This window comes from Paramisgurnus dabryanus, chromosome 23 (assembly GCF_030506205.2).
Source record: "Paramisgurnus dabryanus chromosome 23, PD_genome_1.1, whole genome shotgun sequence".
NCBI lineage: Eukaryota > Metazoa > Chordata > Actinopteri > Cypriniformes > Cobitidae > Paramisgurnus > Paramisgurnus dabryanus.
In genome coordinates, this window is record NC_133359.1 from 815,514 (window position 1) to 835,593 (window position 20,080).

At 40.0% G+C, this 20,080-nt stretch overlaps 1 protein-coding gene across 3 annotated transcripts; it reads right to left on the reverse strand.

Moving 5' to 3' along the window:
* Positions 1–23: 23 nt before the first annotated feature.
* prickle1a (prickle homolog 1a) lies at positions 24–16,801 on the reverse strand. 3 transcript variants are annotated; one of them, XM_065277322.1, is made up of 8 exons: positions 16,570–16,801; positions 5,670–5,852; positions 4,163–4,276; positions 3,454–3,591; positions 3,166–3,369; positions 2,880–3,066; positions 1,954–2,775; positions 24–1,282 (listed from the first exon to the last, which is right to left on the reverse strand). In XM_065277322.1, the coding sequence occupies exons 2-8, from the start codon at positions 5,841–5,843 to the stop codon at positions 450–452; spliced, it is 2,472 nt and encodes an 823-aa protein (XP_065133394.1). In that variant the 5' UTR covers positions 5,844–5,852; positions 16,570–16,801; the 3' UTR covers positions 24–449. The 3 variants fall into 3 exon arrangements, with proteins under 3 accessions (XP_065133394.1, XP_065133392.1, XP_065133393.1); XM_065277320.2 differs by having other exon boundaries at positions 5,670–5,855; XM_065277321.1 differs by lacking the exon at positions 16,570–16,801 and adding an exon at positions 8,695–8,891 and having other exon boundaries at positions 5,670–5,855.
* Positions 16,802–20,080: the final 3,279 nt, after the last annotated feature.

The following is a 20,080-nucleotide window of genomic DNA, read 5'->3' on the forward strand; positions in this document are numbered from 1 at the left end:
AAACTTAACTGACTGTGGCATGTTATGTATTTATTTTTAAAACCCTGATTAACAAAAGTGGAATCGCTGCAGACCTTCGCTCTGTATTACATACACACAAAAAAATCTTTTGAAACTCAGGGATATAAAAATATTAGCTTTAACTCGACATTTTACAATATATACATTCATATATGCATAGTTAAATTATTCTCTCTGTTAGTCTCTAAAAAGCGGCTTTATAAATATTGTATTTATTTGTTTCTTTCAAAGACTGTAATGATGACGTATTTCAGATAATGCATTACTGCTAAAGTTAAACCGGAGTTTAACGTCACTGCTTGGCAAGAACTTTGATGACCGCTGTGTCATCGTGACCGAGTTGTATTGTATATTTAACAGTAAGCAGCTTAAAGCAGGTTTAATACTGGCACTCGCTTTAATATGCAGTTTCATTTTCCACACCGACTCTATGAAATGATACAGTTTTTGCCCTTACGTCCTCTCTTCTGTTTGGACTTTGTTCGTGTACCAAAGGGAAGTTCATCAGCGTAATACTGGTATCGAGGTTGTCTCGGTTGTGGAATAGGCTGACCCAGGAAAAATCCTTCCTCCTCTGACTCGGATGATGAAGAAGAGCAGGTAGAGCACCAGTCATCGTCTTCCCCATACAAACGAGGAAATCTCTCCATGGCTTGGCTGTGCAATCCGTAGTTTTGTGAGTCGGCGTGAGTGCGCGGGTGCCGTCCGTATCGAGCGTCAGGTCCTGGGCCGTAGTGCCGACGGTCCTCCTTAAAGTTCATTCTGGCTTTCTCTTTGGGAACCATGTGAAGCGCGTTGTCCGAACGAGATTTCCGACTTCTCCGTCTGTGGTGATGGCGATGGCGCTGTTGGTCTTGTTCGTCAAAGTGGTACGCTCGTCTCCGTGTCCGCTCGCTCATGGGAGGCTGCCGCACCTTCAAGTCATCGTAGTGTCCGTTGTCTATGACATCGTCTGAAAATTTAACCTGCTGCGGTTTGGACTGGGACTTGCTCCTTCTTAAAACTGGTATGTGAGCCGGTTTTGGCCTCTCTTCTGGAAGAGGAACCACCTGCTCTTGTTCTTCATCCTCCTCCTCGATGATCTCCACACGCTCCAGGTCAGAGGTAAGACTCTTCAGAGAGTTGGAGCTCCTGTGTAGCATTGAAGAGTTCAGCGTCCCCATGTTACTCGTGTTCTCAACGTTCTCTTTTCGAAACTCAGAGAACTTTTGAAACGAGTAGAGCATTGTTTTCTCTTTAATATCTCCATCAATCGAAACACCTGTAATGATCAGAAGCACATCATGTAAGAAACAAAGCCTACATTCAACTTTCTAGAAGTACAAATGCAACGCTGCAGACTTCACACATGTAACCTAGAGGTCTTCTTCTCAGGTCTAAAGAAATGTACTCGACCCAAAATGACCAGAATCACTTTTTATCCGAACCCGACGTGCATACATTTTTTAAAGAAAGACCCCACCTGAGACAAACCCTAGAAAATTAGACACGAGTCTGACCCGGTCCAGTATTTTTAACCCGACTGACCTCGAATGTAAATGGCAGCAATGTGTGCATAGGCCAGCTGCTCCATTTATTTGACACCAAGGTGACCGCTAAAATGTGCATTCAAATGAATGACAGGTCTGGCTAAACGAAAAATAACCTACCGCTAGCCACATGATTTTGCAAGCGCTCTTGGCAAACCCGGGGGGGGGGGGGGAGTAGGGGGGGTTGGAAAAGGACCCGATGCACACATGCAAGATAGTTAGGGTCATCTTGGGTATGTTTGGCAAAACACTGTCATTTTAAATCAGCCAAGACCCAAAGACACTAATATTGACACTTTTAGACCCAAAACCTGCTCGGTTTCAGTTCTAAGTGGACCCGTGAAGAAACTCTAATATAACCATTCAATATCAATTATGCGTCATTGAGTTCTTTTAGTCTCACCTGTGATATTGGAGAGTGCTAAGGAATCCATGGAGTCTCTGACGTTCTGCTCTGCTTGTTTAAATTCATCTGTGATGCACTCTAGCGAGTCATTATACCACAGTTTATCTTCATGTTCAAGCTCCTGGATTTTCCTGCTGCTAGCAGGTCCGGGGTGACTACCGTACGCAGAATCACCCAGTCCATCCTGAGACTGGGCCCAGTACATGTCTGCCTTGTACTTTTTACTGGCAAGACTCTCGCTCTCGGCACGGGCCTGGTGCCTTCGCTGGCTTTCGTTTTTGACCTCGGAGTCCGTCGTCCACGAGTCAGCCGGTCTGCCGTCCTCCGGCTGCTGGAACATTCCATGTTCGCCAAACTTGAGGAGCAGCTGGGTCATGTAGTCCTCGTGCTCCGCCCATTCCTCGTGGTCTTCAGGTGCTTCCTGCTCCTCCCCGTTCCTCCAAAAGTGGTTGTCTGCAAAGTTTAGCTGCGACAGCTTGTCAGACAAGGTGTCGTCCGCGTTCCCGGACAGTCCGGGGAACTTGTAGTTACTTGCGGGGGAGAAGAGAAGCGACTGTCGACATTGGTCGGAGCGGCTACTCTTTCCCATCTTCACGCTGCGACGTGATTCCTGAGATCTCGCCGACAGGAAGGCCGAGTCTGAAGAATCTGAGGCGTGGATGTCTTCACCCAGACTACAGGCTTTAGAGCAGTAGATTCTGCCTTGCCTGGGGAGAAAGGGACAACCGAGCAATGAGCTCTTACATTGAGCACAGCTGAAGCAAGCATCTGTGGCGTGCCAATGGAGGCCATCATACGTCATTTGGGCATGGTCCACCCCTGAAGAAAAATAAACAGGAGTAAAAGGTCAAAAAGGCGTTTCACAGGCAATAGTGGAACATAGTTTGTGGTAAATGACGTCTAAAAGTGACTTCTGTGCATACCGATGTGTTCACCGCAGGCCTCACAGTATTCTGCATACAGAGACTCGAAGCAACCGCAACAGTAGGGCCGACCGTCTTTCATGATGTACCGCTGACCACCCAGTAAGGTCTCACATTCAAAACATGAAAAGTGCTTCATGTGCCAGTGACGGCCTTCTGCTTCTGTGCATTCATCTGCGAATATAATCTAAAACAGAAGAATAACAATGATAAAGCTGTCACTTACTTCACTTACAAAACGATAAGCTACGAGCCGCTATGATGCATTATAGAGAATTTAAATCACCTCATCGCAGGAAGAACAGCGTGGCTTAAGCAGTTCAGCGTGATGTCTTCCACAGTGGATCTTCCCCTCATGACAGAAGTAAATGAGATCCACTAGGAGTTCACTGCAGGTGGAACATCTAAAGCATGCCGGGTGCCAACACTGTCCAGGTTTGGCCCGTGATGCAGACACCACCATCTCTCCTCCGCTGACGTTCTCTCCACACTACAAATGTACAAAACAATATTTTAAAGAAAAATACAATCGGCATCAGATTGCCTTCACACAACTCTTTATTTATAAACGTACATGTTCACACGTGGCACGTTGGATCGTCCTCGGCAGCAGTTTTAATGTTCCTCGTCCAAGAGCCTCTTTCTTTCTCTGCGTGCTAAACATATGAAGCTCGTTCTTCTCCTCTTCACTGAGAGATTGGCAGTATCGCACCTGAAGAAGACACAAATTAACACAATAACGTTCAGAACGAGTGTTTCTTCAGATCATCTACACACTGGAGAATTTATAGGAACGCACAAGATTCGTTTTCCTGACAAGCTCATTCTTGATATCGAGCACATCGTCTACTGAGACTGTAAAAGTGATTTTTAAAAAATTTGGACTTTTGATGGAAATTTGGAGAAGGGATGAAAACCTCTGACTCAGCCCATCTACTCTTAAACTTACTGATTACTTTTGTTTAACTCAACTTAAATGAGAGGAAATTAAACAACCTTCATGTTTACAGCAAAATCAAGAATCACACTCAGACTCGAGAGTAACGGAACCACAAACACAACAACACACATTGAGTCACATCGAGTTCTCAAGCGTCTCATTGTAGAAACACCTCCAGAGATCTGAAGAAACAAAGCATCTTTCTGTGATGGTGTAAGGAATGCAGAGGACGTGATGAAGCTAAAACACCCACACCATGTGCCACATATAAAGATATCTGAGGGGGTTTAAAAATGCAGCAATGCTGAGAAACAACAACAGACTGTTTGTTTTATAAACTCACTTCATTGTCATGAGGAGGCAGCTGATACAGAAGCTGTTTGATACGATTCTTCTCACCCGGGCTGTTCACATACGGCACTTTATCCTCAGGTAGACAAGAGAAGTAAAGCTGGACCTGGAGTTAAGATAAAGAGAGATCAGAAGAGTTAATAAAAGTGTTTATCAGCAGTGTAATGTTGTGTGGATGCAACAGTGGATTATCAACAAGATGTAATGCTGCATCAAGAGTCTGGTTCCCATGGATGTGTCACAAGTGTTCACATGAGGAGCATTTCAAACACATGGTGTGAATGTCAATCACTCTCAGCTGTCCACTTCAGATCAAAACAAAACACATGAGACCAATGTTAAAACCAGGTGTAGATGAATCTGATGGTTTTGTCCAGGGATGCACCGCTACAAAAGGACTGAGAATGACATCTTCAAATACAAATACACACCAGTAGTTTATCTTTTAAATCCTTGCTTCTGATGCATTTAATTGTCAAGATCAAATCTGGCCTGATCATCGGCTTTTGAGAGATAATCAGACATTGGGGATAATCGCCCAATGTCTGAAAGCAGGAAAATATCTGCCGATACCGATTATAGGCTGATTTATCGGCACATCGCTGGTTTCGTCCTACATATTTACTGAAAGCAATGCACATGAAATAGTTTTCCTAAGACTTGTCAAAGGAAGCACCAGGTCTTGTTGTGATCTCATTGACCTTTACAGAAACCTGTTTATCATCACAGAGGCTTTTTACTGTAATCTATTGTGTTTCTTTGACACTTTGACCTTTGCCTTGTGAAGAGGATGGGGGGCTTTACGAGTAGCGGTCGTAACAGCTGGAACGAGCTTTGAGAAGAACCCTGCTGATGTTGAGCTGCTCTACTGGAAAGCTATTTAAAGCTGACAATCATGAGCTCATAAATCACAGACTCAATATCCAGCCGATGCGTTACCTTCACTGCCCCCGGCTAATTCAACAACACACAATCATCACCTATAATACACGGGGCAATTCACACAACGACTGCTATAAAGACATTACAGTTGCCTCTTGCATTTAACACAAAAGCTGTGCTTTAAAAAAGTTTTTTATTTGGTGCCCTTCAAGAGGATGGGAAGGCGTTTCTCATGTGCTAACTGGGATCAGATTCACATCAAGTATGAGAGGAGAGCGACTGCACAAACATCAGGAAACCCCTAGCAAACCCCTGCGCTCTTCACCATTTCGAGCCCCCGTCTGGCATCTCTGACATAATGACTTACAGATTTTCCATGAAGCAGTTTGTAAATAAAAAGCAGCATTTCCTGTTTCCAAAATGCCTGTGGGCTTCGCTGCGGCTGCAAAAACCCTAAATCTCTCCACACATGGAATTGCATCAGAAGTCATACATATTCATTGTCTAACAGCTTACATATTGTGTTGAAATATGACCAGCAGAAAAAGAGAGCCGATTATCTTCCTAACAGAAACCAAACCCCCCTCAGATGTCTTCAGTTCAGTATGATGCTTTACCTGTTCTGGTCTTAGTCCTGGCGGTACCCAGGCGTATTCCTCAAGAACACAACCAGAGTCATCATCTGACGTGGAGCTCCGCTGGAAACCGAACGTTTGCTTGTCGATCTTCAGCTCCATGTCCCGTCGCCTCACGTCACCACGGAAACCACCAGACTTCATCTCAGAGTTCATCAGATAGACCTGCTGGAGAGAGAAGAAGGTGTTATCACCTACAGTAAGATTGAAATGGACACTAACTCAATTTATGTTTATTCTCTAGCATTAAAAACTGTAAAATAATTCATTTTTAAACATTCAATGATTGATATATTTAACAGAAAATGTTATCGACCAAACAAGTGTCCAAAACTCCAGTAGTGGAGAGTCTGCTGATAAACTGATGGTGAGCTTTATTGTGATCATGTTGATGAATCAGACTGAGCTTTGATTGTGATGATGATGATGTGGTCAGATCTTCATCTATTCTGACTCTTTTTGATTTACTTTCATCTATTTTTCTGACTGATCGTCACTTGAGAAGCTTCTGGTTGTTTCTCATGATGGATTCAGTAAGAACATCTCAAGACGAGATCTCTCATGATGTCCTTCTCTCAGCCCCTTTGAAGATCTTTCACTACACAAAGCACAACAAAGCCATATGGTAACGCTTGAAGCGCGTGTCTTTCTCCAAACCCAGAACCTGTCACACTGCATCAAGGCCTGCTGAGCGACATCAGACGCTTTCATCTCACAACTGCTGTGTGTGGAATGAAAACAGGTGAGATGATGAACTGAAGACACCGACAGGTGGACCGACACCAGAAACCATCAACAATGTGAAGAACAGAAGATCACAATGAAGCAAAATCTTTAAGCTTCGTTTTCTTTAATTAACTTAAAACCTTATTTTCTCGATTCCCAAAAAAAAGCACCTTCCTTCCTTAAAACCAATGAGAGTTTATGAGAAAACCCCACCATCAGATGGATTAACTGTACATTTATGATGGGTATTGAGCAGATAAACAAACATACATCAGCCTACAGATGGCACACAACTGAAATAACTCAACACACTTGTGCTTTCTTTGAAGTGTTCAGGCCTGAAATTCTCACTGATTTCTTTTCTGTGTTATTTACACAACAACATATCAAATCTATTTGATATTTACCAGTAAGTGAAGTTTTAATGTTCTTGTTTCAACACAGATAATGACTGTAAAACACTTGTCAAATCTTGAGACCAGAATAATCACCACCAGAAATAGAAAGAAAAACACGTCTGTGAGAAAGAGTTATCATTTATAAATCAGCTTATTTCATGCAGAACAGACCAATGTTATGTGTCAAACAAGTTGAAGTTTTTCTCTATAAGCTTTTAAAAGAAAACAACAATATAAGCATTGCGTATTAGACAGGAGGTCAATGAGTGAGACCGATTAGTGATCAACACCCTTTATAAGAATGCTAATATCCGTTCAGATCCCATCAGCATCATTTCCTCAACTTCCTGATCTAATCTACAATTGAGTTTAAGAGAAACTACAGTCCCGTTTCATCCAAAATAAACAGTTATTTCACAAGCGAGCGGTTTTGTGTGAACCTCAGGGAATCAACGGCGGTTCCTGTGTGTTCTGCAGAACAACCCTGGAGCTCTGATGTTTAACAGGCCCTTGTAGGGTTGCTTGTTAACATGGCTTTGGAGGTTTGAGAGATGCATATCTCTTTAGATCCACCCACAAGAGCCCTGAATGCCACTCAATGGGGGGCAGATAGGGGTGTTGGGGGGAAGGAGGAGATCATGCAGGGCTAACTACCAACAACTCATATGGTAATGGACCATCAAAATAGCACAGAACCATTTACACAAATGAAGAAATGTCTGGTGTAGTAACCAAAGAAGATTCAAACTCTCTGGGACTGTTTTGCATATAAATCCTGATGGCATCAGGTTCAGACCCAACACATGACATTCCTGACTCTGCTAGCTGATTTTCATAAATCCATAAAATGTGAGAATGGGTTATGCTAAAAAATCATTTTCATCTAGTGAATGTGACTGGTTCCAGTTCAGCAGTTTTATTAATCTGGTTGATTTGTCTCAGAGTCCACCCTGGCTTGAGTCCCTGCTAAAATTCTGATTGAGTGTTTGAAAGTTTCTGGATGATACAAACTAACAGTTTAAAGGTTTCTTCTACTTCTGTTGTGGCAGTAAAAACATAATTTCTCTTTCAAAAAAAAGCGAGTTGTATAAAACTCTGTGAATCTTTTCAGACAAGCATTAACAATCATACAGAACAAGAACTTAAACTAAGATCTCTGCCATTGCTTTTCCTAAAGTATTTGACAGCCATCAGTATTTTTCTATCAATGCAGAAATCTAAAAATGGATGCTAAATTGACATGCAAAATATTCAATACTTTAAAAATTCACATTATGCATGATCTTAATGCATGATAATGTATGAGAATCTACATTAAGCAAGACTTTCAATTATGTTCAATAATCAACTGGACAAAGCCAATAATGACTCACAAACAACATACTATAATACTATACTATGCTACCTGAAAAGATAAATAGGGTATATAAAACAGATTTTGAAGGTTAAAGTCATCAGATTTCTAGATGTTGGACGTCCAACAGCTCTGACTCATTCGAGAGCATTTGGGCGATCCTCACAAACTTTTGGCCAAACTTGATTCATCGCTGTGAATGTTATTCCTAGAAGACCAAATGGTTTCAAGGCTTCATTCCAGCAAACTTCTGAGGAAGACCACCTGCATACTGAGCCACTGGAGACTGAATGACTGAAACCTTCAGATATTTACACACACAACAGCTCCTTCACACCTCTCAACAGATCCTCGTCCATCTCATCGAGACCTACAGTGAGTCCTAGATCTCACAGCTTCCAAATATAACTCCATAAAGTAGGACTTGACACAGTAAAATATAGGTTACATGATTTTCTCCCCATGTCTGTTTAATCCTGTGAGATAAACCTTCATACAGCACTCAGATTTAAAAAATAATTTCACTCACCTCCTTCTTTAGCAATGTCTTCAACTAATTCAATGCTTTCAAAAGATAAAAGTCTCCAAAAGTCCTCTGGTCCCTTGACTACATGTTCTCAGTCTTATCCAGACTTTTCCCATCTAAATCCAAACCAGACGAGATCTTGTGATTCTCATTCACATCTGTGAGCTGACACAACGCTCATGAGTCAAACACAAACACACAGAGGATCTGTGGAGAAAGATCTTCATCTACTGCTGTAGAGCCACACCCCTAAAACTCCAACCTGACCATTCACAAACTCACTCACATCCCCCTTCACAGAAAATACCTCATTCACAATCCTGACATCTCGCGTTATCACTTTTACAATCAGACACTAATGTCAAAGAAAATCCTTTTTGTCTTGTTGAGATTACATTGAAGATACATTTATCTGATAAGCAAAACTACACAGATGAATCTTATTAGACATTTATTTCATCAGATTTAGATTCTCTCTGTCCTGAAAGCAGCGTTGTCACAAATCAAAATAACTCTTTATGAGTGAAAGTCCACAGTGATGCCATCAGATCTGAAAACATCCACACTATTACAAACTGTTTAACATATAAACCACAGTCTGTCTTTATCACACAATCCACTTCCACATGGATGTTTTGTTATTTATAAGTGCTGTTTGGTGAAATAACGTGTGCTGTTAGATGAACAAAAGCTTTCATGTTCCTTGCCAAACCACCAGGAGACCCTGAAGAACAAGACATCCGACATTCATACAGTGACACAAACATCTTAAAATGTGACACTTGACCTCAAATTGAGTCCTCCTGGCTGTAAACTGAAAGTGAATCAAACTTCATCTCTGGAATGTTCAAAAGCTGAAGAATTGATGAAATAAAGAAAGCACAGATTTGTGTTGGGTTCAGGACAGAGGACGGAGGACGTTATGAAACTGATTCAACCTCAGGGTGGTCTTTATTGGTGACCCTTAACATTTCATGAAACGGAAAACTTCCCTTGGGATCTTCACGACGTGTCCGATTCAACAGCTCGGTTAATTGGCCGATGATGTGATCTACTGTAGAAGAACTACTGTTAAATCCATTCAGTTCATCTCTCAAACCTAAAAATACAGAAACTCTACAAAGAGTTTTATGATGGTTTCCCTGAAGAAAAGCCAGCTAATGGGACGATGGTCGTGGAGGTTTTTTGGAGGACAACGCCATTGTTGCAGTCAAGTCCACAGAGATGTAAACACAGCAGGACTCGAGGCGAATCACAGCACTTATTGTTACTGAAACAAAAAGGAAGAAGGGATTTGTTCTCCCTGGTATTAGCGGTTTGTAGAAAGATAAACAAACCTTACTGAGAGACTATTCATGAATGTGAAAAGTTCAGACACCTACTGAGAAACACCAGGACAAAACTTCTGAATGCAGATGGTAGAAGTGCTTTTCTGAGTCCAAATGAACAATCATGTGATTTAACAGTGAATGTTTGAATGAAAACCCAAGCACATTTACTGTCATCATTTGGTCATTCTGGTTTGGTTAGGTTAAGTTTTAATGCTTGGGAAACTGAGCAGTATGTTTGCTCAAGCTGTGATTTAAGGACTAGATGAAATAAAGTAAAGAATCTAAACACAATGTCAAACTTTGCCATTTGAGACACATCACAGGTCGTTGATCTCTGACCCCAGCAAACACTGTCTGATGCCAATGAAGTCATCCTGCTCCAAAAATACTTGACTATAGTTTCCTTAAACCTTTTAGCGCTGTCTTTTCTGCTGAGGTAAAGTTAGCTCTGGTTTCACAGTTCAGGGTTAAAGTGAGGATTCTTGTAGAATAAGTCACACATCCATGACCTGAGATCCTTTCTGAGAAGAGAGGGCTCATAAATCACCCCCCACCCGTTCATCTCTCCACCCCTCACGGTCACAGGGATTTACCAAGCACCTAACACCTGGCTCGACCCTGTCGGGCTGTAAAACAGAAAGACCGGCACGTCCGGACGTATGCCGAACCCAAACCTGAAGAAAATCCAAAGCTGGAGTCACATTCCTCTCTTTAACGTTCTCTACTTCAGCCCCGGAGGACTGACCTACATCTGCCTACGTCCTAAATTCAGACACTTAATGTGGGCCAACAATCACGTGGACCTATGGAAATTATTTTAGCCAACTGGTGTGAGATCATCTCTGGAGTGAATAAACATATATATATATATATATATATATATATACAGTACAGTCAGTAGGGTATTAGCATGAGAGTTGTGATGTTAAAGGACTGATGTGTGAAGTCAGGTCATGTGTATTGGCTGGAGATATCCCATCATGCTTTGTGAGTTCAGCTTTGAGGGTCATTGGCAGCTATTTATGAGAGCTATTGTTTCACATAGAGCACTCCTTCTCATAAAAGTGAGACTGTTCTGTGACTTTAATGACCCGCCAATGGCCGTTATCAGAAAACAAGACTGACAAAGAAACGGTCATAAAAAACAATAAAACTGTGTTATTCTACTGTAAAAAACCCAACAGCCCCGGAGAACAGGCAGAGGTCAACGGCTCAATCCTCATCACGCTGATATTGACTGACAAACACAGACAGACCAACACAAAACTTTCAGACAAGATAAAACAAATCCTCATAAACAACATGAAGAACGTCCAGATATTTTTATCTGGAAAATAGTGAGCAATATTACATCAAAAGATTTCAACCAATAAAGGGGCTTTATTACTTTTACATCACATGGCCAACATGTTAAAACTCAAAGATATATCAAGCATCTCTGCTTCAGACAGAATCATTCAAAGTTAATGGACAGATCTTGAGTTCATTTCTCCTAAATCATTTACATTCATGCATTTTTCAGACACTTTAATCCCATATTACTTACAGTGCATTCAAGCTATACATCAGTATTTGTGTTTCCTGGGAATTGAACCCATGACCTTTGCCATGCTAACACAATGCTCTACCAGCTGGGCTACAGCAACACCTTTAAACTCAAAGCATTCATACAGTTTATACAAAGCAGCACATAATGGGGGTTATACACAAACCGTTTCCTAAATCCATCCATCAGTTTATCACTACAGAAGAATTTAAACTACACATCAAATATCATAAATGATCACAACAAAAGAAAAGAAACCTCTATAAAGATGAAATGAAACACACATACATGCACACAAACACAGATGCACACACACTCATACATGCATGCACACGCGCACACACACATGCACAGACACACACACACACTTATACATGCATGCACACGCGCACACACACATGCACAGACACACACACACACACTTATACATACATGCACACGCGCACACACAATAGTTGTATCTTTATAAATAAGCAGAAACACTTCAGTCAATCAGAGCTGAATAATAAACTTCTGCAGTCTCAGGAATATAAAACATTACAATGACATTATCATTCATGATAAAGATTGTTGCTCATGTACAACAAATGTTTAAGTACAGTATGTTTAGATTTAGTATTGGTGACGACTACAATAATGAGAAACTGAGATTCATCAAGAAAGATTTTTCTGGGGTGGGGGGTTTGTGACAGACGTGTGCTCATGAAGGTCTAATAAACACGAGGACATTTAACTAAACTCCTGTCTATCAGACAGATTCATTACAGTAAACTGTGCATGTGTATTACACCACACGACTGATGGATTTAACTCACTGAATGAATTACAGACTTACTGTTGAACCTCAGATCAGCTCTGATGTCATCATCAGGTACGAGACAAAAATACCCACAATCCCCTTCTCAACTAAAACACTACAAGCTTCATTAATTGAGACTCATAATGGATTTGACCCAAAGCAGCATCCATCACAACACACAGATCTGCTGACCGTGGCAATGGTTGAGAGGTACAGAGGTGTTTTACTCAGTGACCTTTGACCTGCGCTGCTATACTGGACCTTTAAAAGAGAGTTATCAACTCCCTCGTGTCCCTTAAAAACAGCTGGAGTCTCTTTGAGTTACTGACCCTAAAGATTGACCCTTCTTTACTTATCTAACTTTAATCAATGAAGATTAAACTCCAAATACTTTTTTCATCTGATCAAAACAACAACTTTTGACAACACCATCATGTTAAAATTAAAGAAATGAAATTTGTAACAATAAAGAAACTGCAGGTGAACTATACTGAATCACGTCGCATTTCATGCAGAAACAGAGAACAGTTAGAAGTCGAAGCCTGGATTTACACTGAAAATCTTCATGCCCAATTCTGATTTTTTATTTTTTGACACCCCACTTACATTATCTTTTAAAAGCGACTCGTATCTGATTTCTGCATTTACACGAAACACATGGCAAAACTATTCAAGGTAGACATACAGACCCAGAACAGCTTAAACCACAGAGGAAGAAAAATGTTGCGATATACAATGGACGAAATGATTATACAAGATTATAGAGCTTTATTTCTGGAACAACACATAAAACTTTTCAAACATGTCAACCTTGCGCGGTTGGAAGAGTCATGTGATCACAGGTGGTGTCCACTTGAGTTGACCTCATTTGCCAGCATCGCATTTTTAATATCCGATCTCTCCGCTTAACAATGCAAACGTGAATGCATGTATCTGATTCATATCAGATTTATTTCCACATATGAATGAGACCTGAAACCAGTGGAAGAATATCGGATTTTATGCATTTTTTTCCTGCTTACACATTTGTGCGTCACATCCAATCTGTGCCACATAAGGGGAAAATCTAATTGAGTCACATCAAATATGAAGTGTTAATGCAGCCTAAGATAACTTTATGAAAACTTTATAACCACTACTGATCAATCTCACGCTTAATCTGATTTACTTCATGTTTAATTAAAAATAGTGTTAGGATACGTCAAATGATGTTCAAAGCTTAAATAAATTCTGATGATGGGAGAGAAACATGCATATCTGAATCCATTTCATTCAATATCCTCAAACTCAACTCAGTTATTATATAACAGTGTCTCTGTGTGTGTTTGCGTGTACAATGTGTGCGTGCGTGTTTGTGTCTAAGCGCACATCTGGTTTTCTGCAGTTTGAATGTTTCTTTAGCTTGGAGCAGGAAGACGGCGTGTTCACTCCAAACAAACCTCCGCTCTTTGATCATCTACAAACCCTCTGTTATTCTCCATCAGCGCTGTACCATCAGTCTGAATCCGGTTCTGTTCACACTGAAACTCAGTCAATATTGACTCACCTGTACAGTAGTGACCTCTGACCACATCACACATACAGTATTATAAACACACGCACACAGATCTACGGCCATCACAGCGTGTCTTCTTATATACAGAAACATACAAAGATCTTTCACACTGAGTCCAAAGCACACCACAGCAAATGGACGGTGGCCATGAAGCACCTGTCTGCGTGAGATGAGATAACTTTCTGTACCAGCAGGTGGCAGTAGTTCTTGTTCTTTACTCAAAACTGGAAGAGCTAGTGACCAGTGGGATACAAAATATAAACAAAGTAGCGCTCACTTACAAGTTTCGCACAAATCTCGCTCACCGCAGACGGATTCGTGATATATTTGTAATGTCTTTTAATTCGTATCTTTAAAATATTTACGTGTTAGATAAAATAAGATGACCATTCTGTGCATTCTGTCATTTGCTTGCTTTGTCACTTCTGTTTATCTTCTTGTGCACTAGTTGGCCAAGCCGAACAGCCAATCAGATTGATGCGACTCCAGAGTTATTTTTAAAGATAATGGCAGAGTCTCAATCTCACACTAAAAGTAGTATCATGGTCTTCCTCTGTGTCTGCAAATATTCTTAGTAGTGAAATTTTGGCTGCATTATTTATGCCCCCCCCCCCTCAAAAATTGCTCTTGAAATATTTTGTGTTTGTAGATTACATTTAAGCCCATGAGAAACCGTGATGATAAAGCTGAAAAATGTATGCATTGTTGGGGCAAAGGGTCCTCAACCCCACAGCAATGAGCAAACAAACTGAACAATTTACTAATGTGTACCATAGCGGTTTATCTCTACTACAAGAAAAAACTATAAAAACCATCAGATATGATATTGGATTGAATGGTTTTAATAGGAATTGTATTGGTTGTAATGTAAACTATAATGGTTGCTGTGGGTCTCTACAGGTATGTGTTGGGTTCTATTGGTTGTACCATTAAATCCTACTGAAATAATGCCCAAAACACACTACAGAAAAGACTTTTGTAATGGTTTTAATGGTAAAAGCTAATGGTCCCTAATGACAAAACAACAACAGAATTTGTGATGGTTTCTATTGCGTTTCTTCACACAAATTGATGTTTAGTATTATTCCCCACAATTCTCTTTGTTAGAGAGGATCATACTGATGAGTGATGAGTTTCTGGTTCATCATATAACACATGCACAAAACACACACACGCATGCATGGGCACAGACAGACACACACATGCACACACAATCTGTTACTGTCACTGATGACAGATGATTTCCTGTAATCTCCTGTAATAGCATCAATCCCACACCTCAGACACACAGTACTGTAATCATATGTGAACATCAGGTCAATTACAGCAGCTATTAAGATCCAGATCAGATGATCCGATCACAGAGACAGATCACGCTTTAGCCCTGATGATAGCACATGCCAATGTCACATAACTACCAAACACATTCAGAAGATAAACAAATACACTACCAGGGTTGAAAATGCTAAAAGTGAATCTAGTTGAAATACACTGGAACAAGCCCTGCATGCAATGATCAACCCCACCACTAGAGAGCGCCATCACATCAACTTTATCTATTGCAGGTAAACTCTACCCATACTGTTACAATCATCATTATAGCATACAAAACAGATTTAAAACTGAATCAAACACATTCATTCAACAGCAGGAGGATGGAGAGGAATCAGTTTGTGAATCAAACTCAGTGAAGAAAGAATCTGTTTGTTGTTGTTAAATGAGTCTCCATATGGAAACTGAGTCCTGTTGACATGTGTGGGGCTCAAACCCTCTGCCAGTTGGCATCAAGACAAACAGCTTAATGATCGCTGTCAGAGACTGTAAAGATAAACTACTGTACCAAAGTAAATCTCATAGAAACATCACGTCACGTTTAAATGCTTGCTTGCTACCAAAATAAAACTAAAGGATTAAGGGAAAAGTTCAGCCCCTAAATATGGAAACTCGTGTTGATTTCAATCAATTACTTTATACAGTTCTTTTCCACACAATAACAGCAGGAATTAAACACAGAACAATAAAAGTATTGTAAAAATAAAAGGTCAAACGACATTTATAAGGTAAGAAAAACACGAGCTTTGTTCTTCACATACAATTCAAACTTTTCTTACTGATATCTGGTTGTTTTATGTTCACATCAGACTACCAACATGAAAAAAACTGACTGTTTAAAGAATAAAACCATACATCATTTCAGATCTGTCACAGAGATAAGCAAATAAAGAGAAGTTTTGTTTTAGGGTGAATGTTCCCAAAAGAGAGACACTGAGATATAGAATATAAACAGAGGACAAAACTCCTGAGGAATTGAATGGGAATCTCTGAAGATTAACATAAAAAGCCTTGTGGTTAAGCTGGAGATGGTAGATAACTCAGACTGGTTACACACCAGTTGTCATTGAAGTGACATGCACAGCTGAGTCCAAACATCTCAATCCAAACATCTCAGTTTAAACAACTCCAAACCACACACACACACACGGACACAAGTACACACACAGACACACATTCTATTTTACATTTCTGAAAGAATGATCTGGATAGTGAAGCTCTCCAGACATCTACTGCGCAATTTCATCCCATAAAAACTTCACTGGATATAAATGTTGTAGATCTTCATCACTCGTTACATTATAACACATCTTACCTGAACGCTTTTTCTTAAGAAGAAGCGCAAATTCTCGCGTCTCCAGCTCAGATCTCCTCTATGTGAACAACAGATCCGCGTCCGCGTACATTGGATTCAGTAAAGTGTCCACACGTGCACGAACGCGTCGATGAGCGCAGATCCAGAGTTTAAATCATGATAAAGAAAGAGAAATGAAGCTCGTGTCTGTGTTTGTGTGTCTCTGTTCAGTGTGGAGTTAACAGAGCTGTGAGTTAACAGAGAGCTGTGGCGCAGCGGCGGTGGGAGGTTCAGGTTCCTCTTGCGCGCAACGCCTTTGCGTCACGAGAACACGAGCACGAGCTCTACACATTCGGAGGTGCAGCAATACTTTTGAGGTGGTTGGTTTTATTATACATAAGAACTTATTGTCTGAGAAGTTATGCCATGGTTCCTCTTTATTGCCAAATATCGGCATGGGGTGCGGCCAGAATGCTAAAATATTTGTAAAATATGATTGTTCAGTGATCAGTGTTTGACCTTGTGAGGGACACACACTTTGAAACTTTTAAAGTATAGTTAAAATATGTCAACTTTATTTTATAAATTGTAACAACACATCTCTAGTCAAGATAAATAATAATAAATTGACATGACTTGTTCATCTGAGTTTTGTCTGATCCAGACAAACTGACTCACTGACTCAGATGAAGTGAATTAGATACAGTAACAAAGATAAATTGATTTAGATAAAGTGATTCGGATAAAATGATGCAAAAAGTAAGCTACAGTCACTCATAAGTGACTCAGAGAAAGTGACCCAAAAAAAGTGATTTAGATAAAGTGACTCAGGGATTCAGATACAGAGGTGTGTGTGTGTGTGTGTGTGTGTGTGTGTGTGTGTGTGTGTGTGTGTGTGTGTGTGTGTGTGTGTGTGTGTGTGTGTGTGTGTGTGTGTGTGTGTGTGTGTGTGTGTGTGTGTGTGTGCGTGCATGCATGCTTGTGTGTCTGTTCAGTTGAGGTGAATTCACGGTTTTGACCCGTTGAACTTTCTCTAGCAATCGCCGTCAGCATCGTTTAAGTGAGAGCCGTCACAATCTGTCAATCAAATATTGCTTGATCTGGATTCTGTGGGTCAACAACAGATGTGATTGTTTTAAATCAGATTCATCTGGAGCAGCTGACCACAGAGCAGAGATTTGTGTGTCAGGAATTTTGTGTCCTGGAAAAGAGGGGGAAAGGCAGAGGATCTTCTGTTAGTTTAGATTAACTAGTAGTGTCATAGCTGAGTAACAGTGTGAAGAGAATCATGATTAGAAGTTAAAGTTAGTTGAACTGGTGAAACGATTATAGTCATCTAGTAACACATCTGGTTTAATGAGGATAATTGTGGTCTCAGTAGTTTCACATGAAGTCTGAATACACAAGAAGATAAACAGCTGGAATGAAGAGTTCATTGGGAAATGTGAGGCATTCCTGCACTCGCTGTGGTAAATATGCCAGAGATCTTAAAACATTTACTTCATTATTCTGACAATAACACACAATCTGTGATAAATTTATCCATCACATCAACCAAAACGTGCTGATTTACTACAAAGACATGAGAAAGAATTTACATAAACGATCTGCTCTGCGCTTTATCTGCCTCAAAATCTACAGCCGAGGGTTGTAAAAATGCTTTCAACAACATGATAGAGCTATAAACTAAAGACTGCCTTCACTTACACTGTTTTCTAATGGACTTCTCTTGTACCACGCTCATTTATCTTCACTTTTATGGACTACAGAAATAAAAGTGACAATTTTACACAAGCAAAGTCAAGCAGTGATGTCAGAATAATAAAGCAGAATTTAAAACCATTAATGCTATCGTTAAAGTCATAACATGTGAAGATCTCCTGAAGTTAAACAGTCAACTGTTGACATACAGTAAGTGTTTCCAGATGGGAAATAAAATCATTCGCTCTTGATAGATTTTGATGAGAATATTTGAGTTCATATTGAGATCTCTGACTTTTTATTGCAGGCTTTGGTGTCTGAGACATTGAGGAAGTCTAGAAGAGACACACAGGAGATTACTCAGGAGAAACATCTGAGAAATTTCCATTTGTAATATAAAAATGAATCTGGGTAATTTTATCATAAAATGTCTCCAGCTTATATCAGGAAGCTCTTAGGATCTGTTAGGCTGCTGAGATTATCAGATCATAGTCCATCATTAAAGAAGAAGTCAAAGGACGACCGAGCTTTCTTAGTAGCTGACCCTAAATTGTGAAACAATCTTCCTCTTTATATTCGGCAAGCACCATGTATTGAGGTTTTAAGGTTATCTGTTTAGCCTGAGAAGTCTTTATAAGTGTAAAGTTGTGTTTTGTAGTCATGTTACTAAGTTTTCTTTGTGTGTGCATGTGTAGTTATGTATCTTAGACTTATAGTGTACTTCTTCCCTTATTATTCAAATTGTGGAGCACTGAAATGTGCTATACAAATAAATAAAAAGTTGAACCTGTGATAATTTCTGTTGCACTGCTCCACTCATAATATTGAAATGACATGAAAGGATGGTTTATGTTGAGACTCAGTTAACTGTTTTGAATTAGTATGGGTCGGTCAGACTGATGTTGGCTGGATTGATGAGTGCAGTAAATGTGTGGATTAAATCTTTAATCCTTTAAATGTGTTTGAGACTCCTGCAGTGTAAGAGCTTCAACAAACTCACACCGCTAATAAACCAAAGATGTCATTAAACCACTGAGAGCTTCTCATGGTCCCATCATCATTTATTCACCCTCATCACCTGATCATGGTAAGCACAGTTAATGGTACACATTGACTCCCATATAGGACAAACAAATACTGTGGAAATCAATAGGGTGTTTACATCATTTATCAAAATATCTTCTTTTATGTTCAACAAAGTTAAGAAACTTATTCAGGTTCAGATCAACACAAGGGTGAAGAAATGATGAAAGGATTTTCATCTTGGTTCATTTTCTGCATGGAGAAACACTAGGTGGGTTTGTCCCTACCATAGTCAACTTAAAGCTCTTTTTATCCCCCGTCCAATAATTCATTTAGAGGTTTATGATCTGAAATGGCTCATGGAAAAACTACAGAAGGCCTTCAGGACAATAATCCTGAACAAAATGTTAAAGAGCAGATATATAAGACATGTTTAGCATGAACTCAGAGCCTCAGAGAGATGTTCTTCATCAACATTGACTCTATAGTACTAATGATGAATTACACAAACTGACCATCAGTGACTGTAAACCTTTCAGAAACACAGTGATGGAGTTTACACACAAGTCTCCAGAATAAACAAAGACAGAAAGTCAAACAAACAAAGTTGAAGCACCGAAGTCAATGAGAATCTGTTTCACTTTACCATCAAACCTTCAGCCCAGACTGATCTCACGTGTGTGTGTTTGTATGTACAGATTATCACCAATTGACTAATGAGTTTGTATTATTAAAGCACATATGGTAATGTCTTTTAACTTCAACAATCTCTTCATGAAATATTACGGTAGTGCCTCACTGCATTTTG

Bases quoted from the DNA above. Each gene is read 5' to 3' on its own strand.
- prickle1a (XM_065277322.1), bottom strand. From the start codon at position 5,843: ATGAACTCTGAGATGAAGTCTGGTGGTTTCCGTGGTGACGTGAGGCGA. The intron at 3,370-3,453 runs GTACGTTTATAA...GTACATTTGTAG, and splicing joins AACGTGCCACGTGTGAACAT to TGTGGAGAGAACGTCAGCGG. The intron at 3,067-3,165 runs GTGATTTAAATT...CTTCTGTTTTAG, and splicing joins GCTGTTCTTCCTGCGATGAG to ATTATATTCGCAGATGAATG.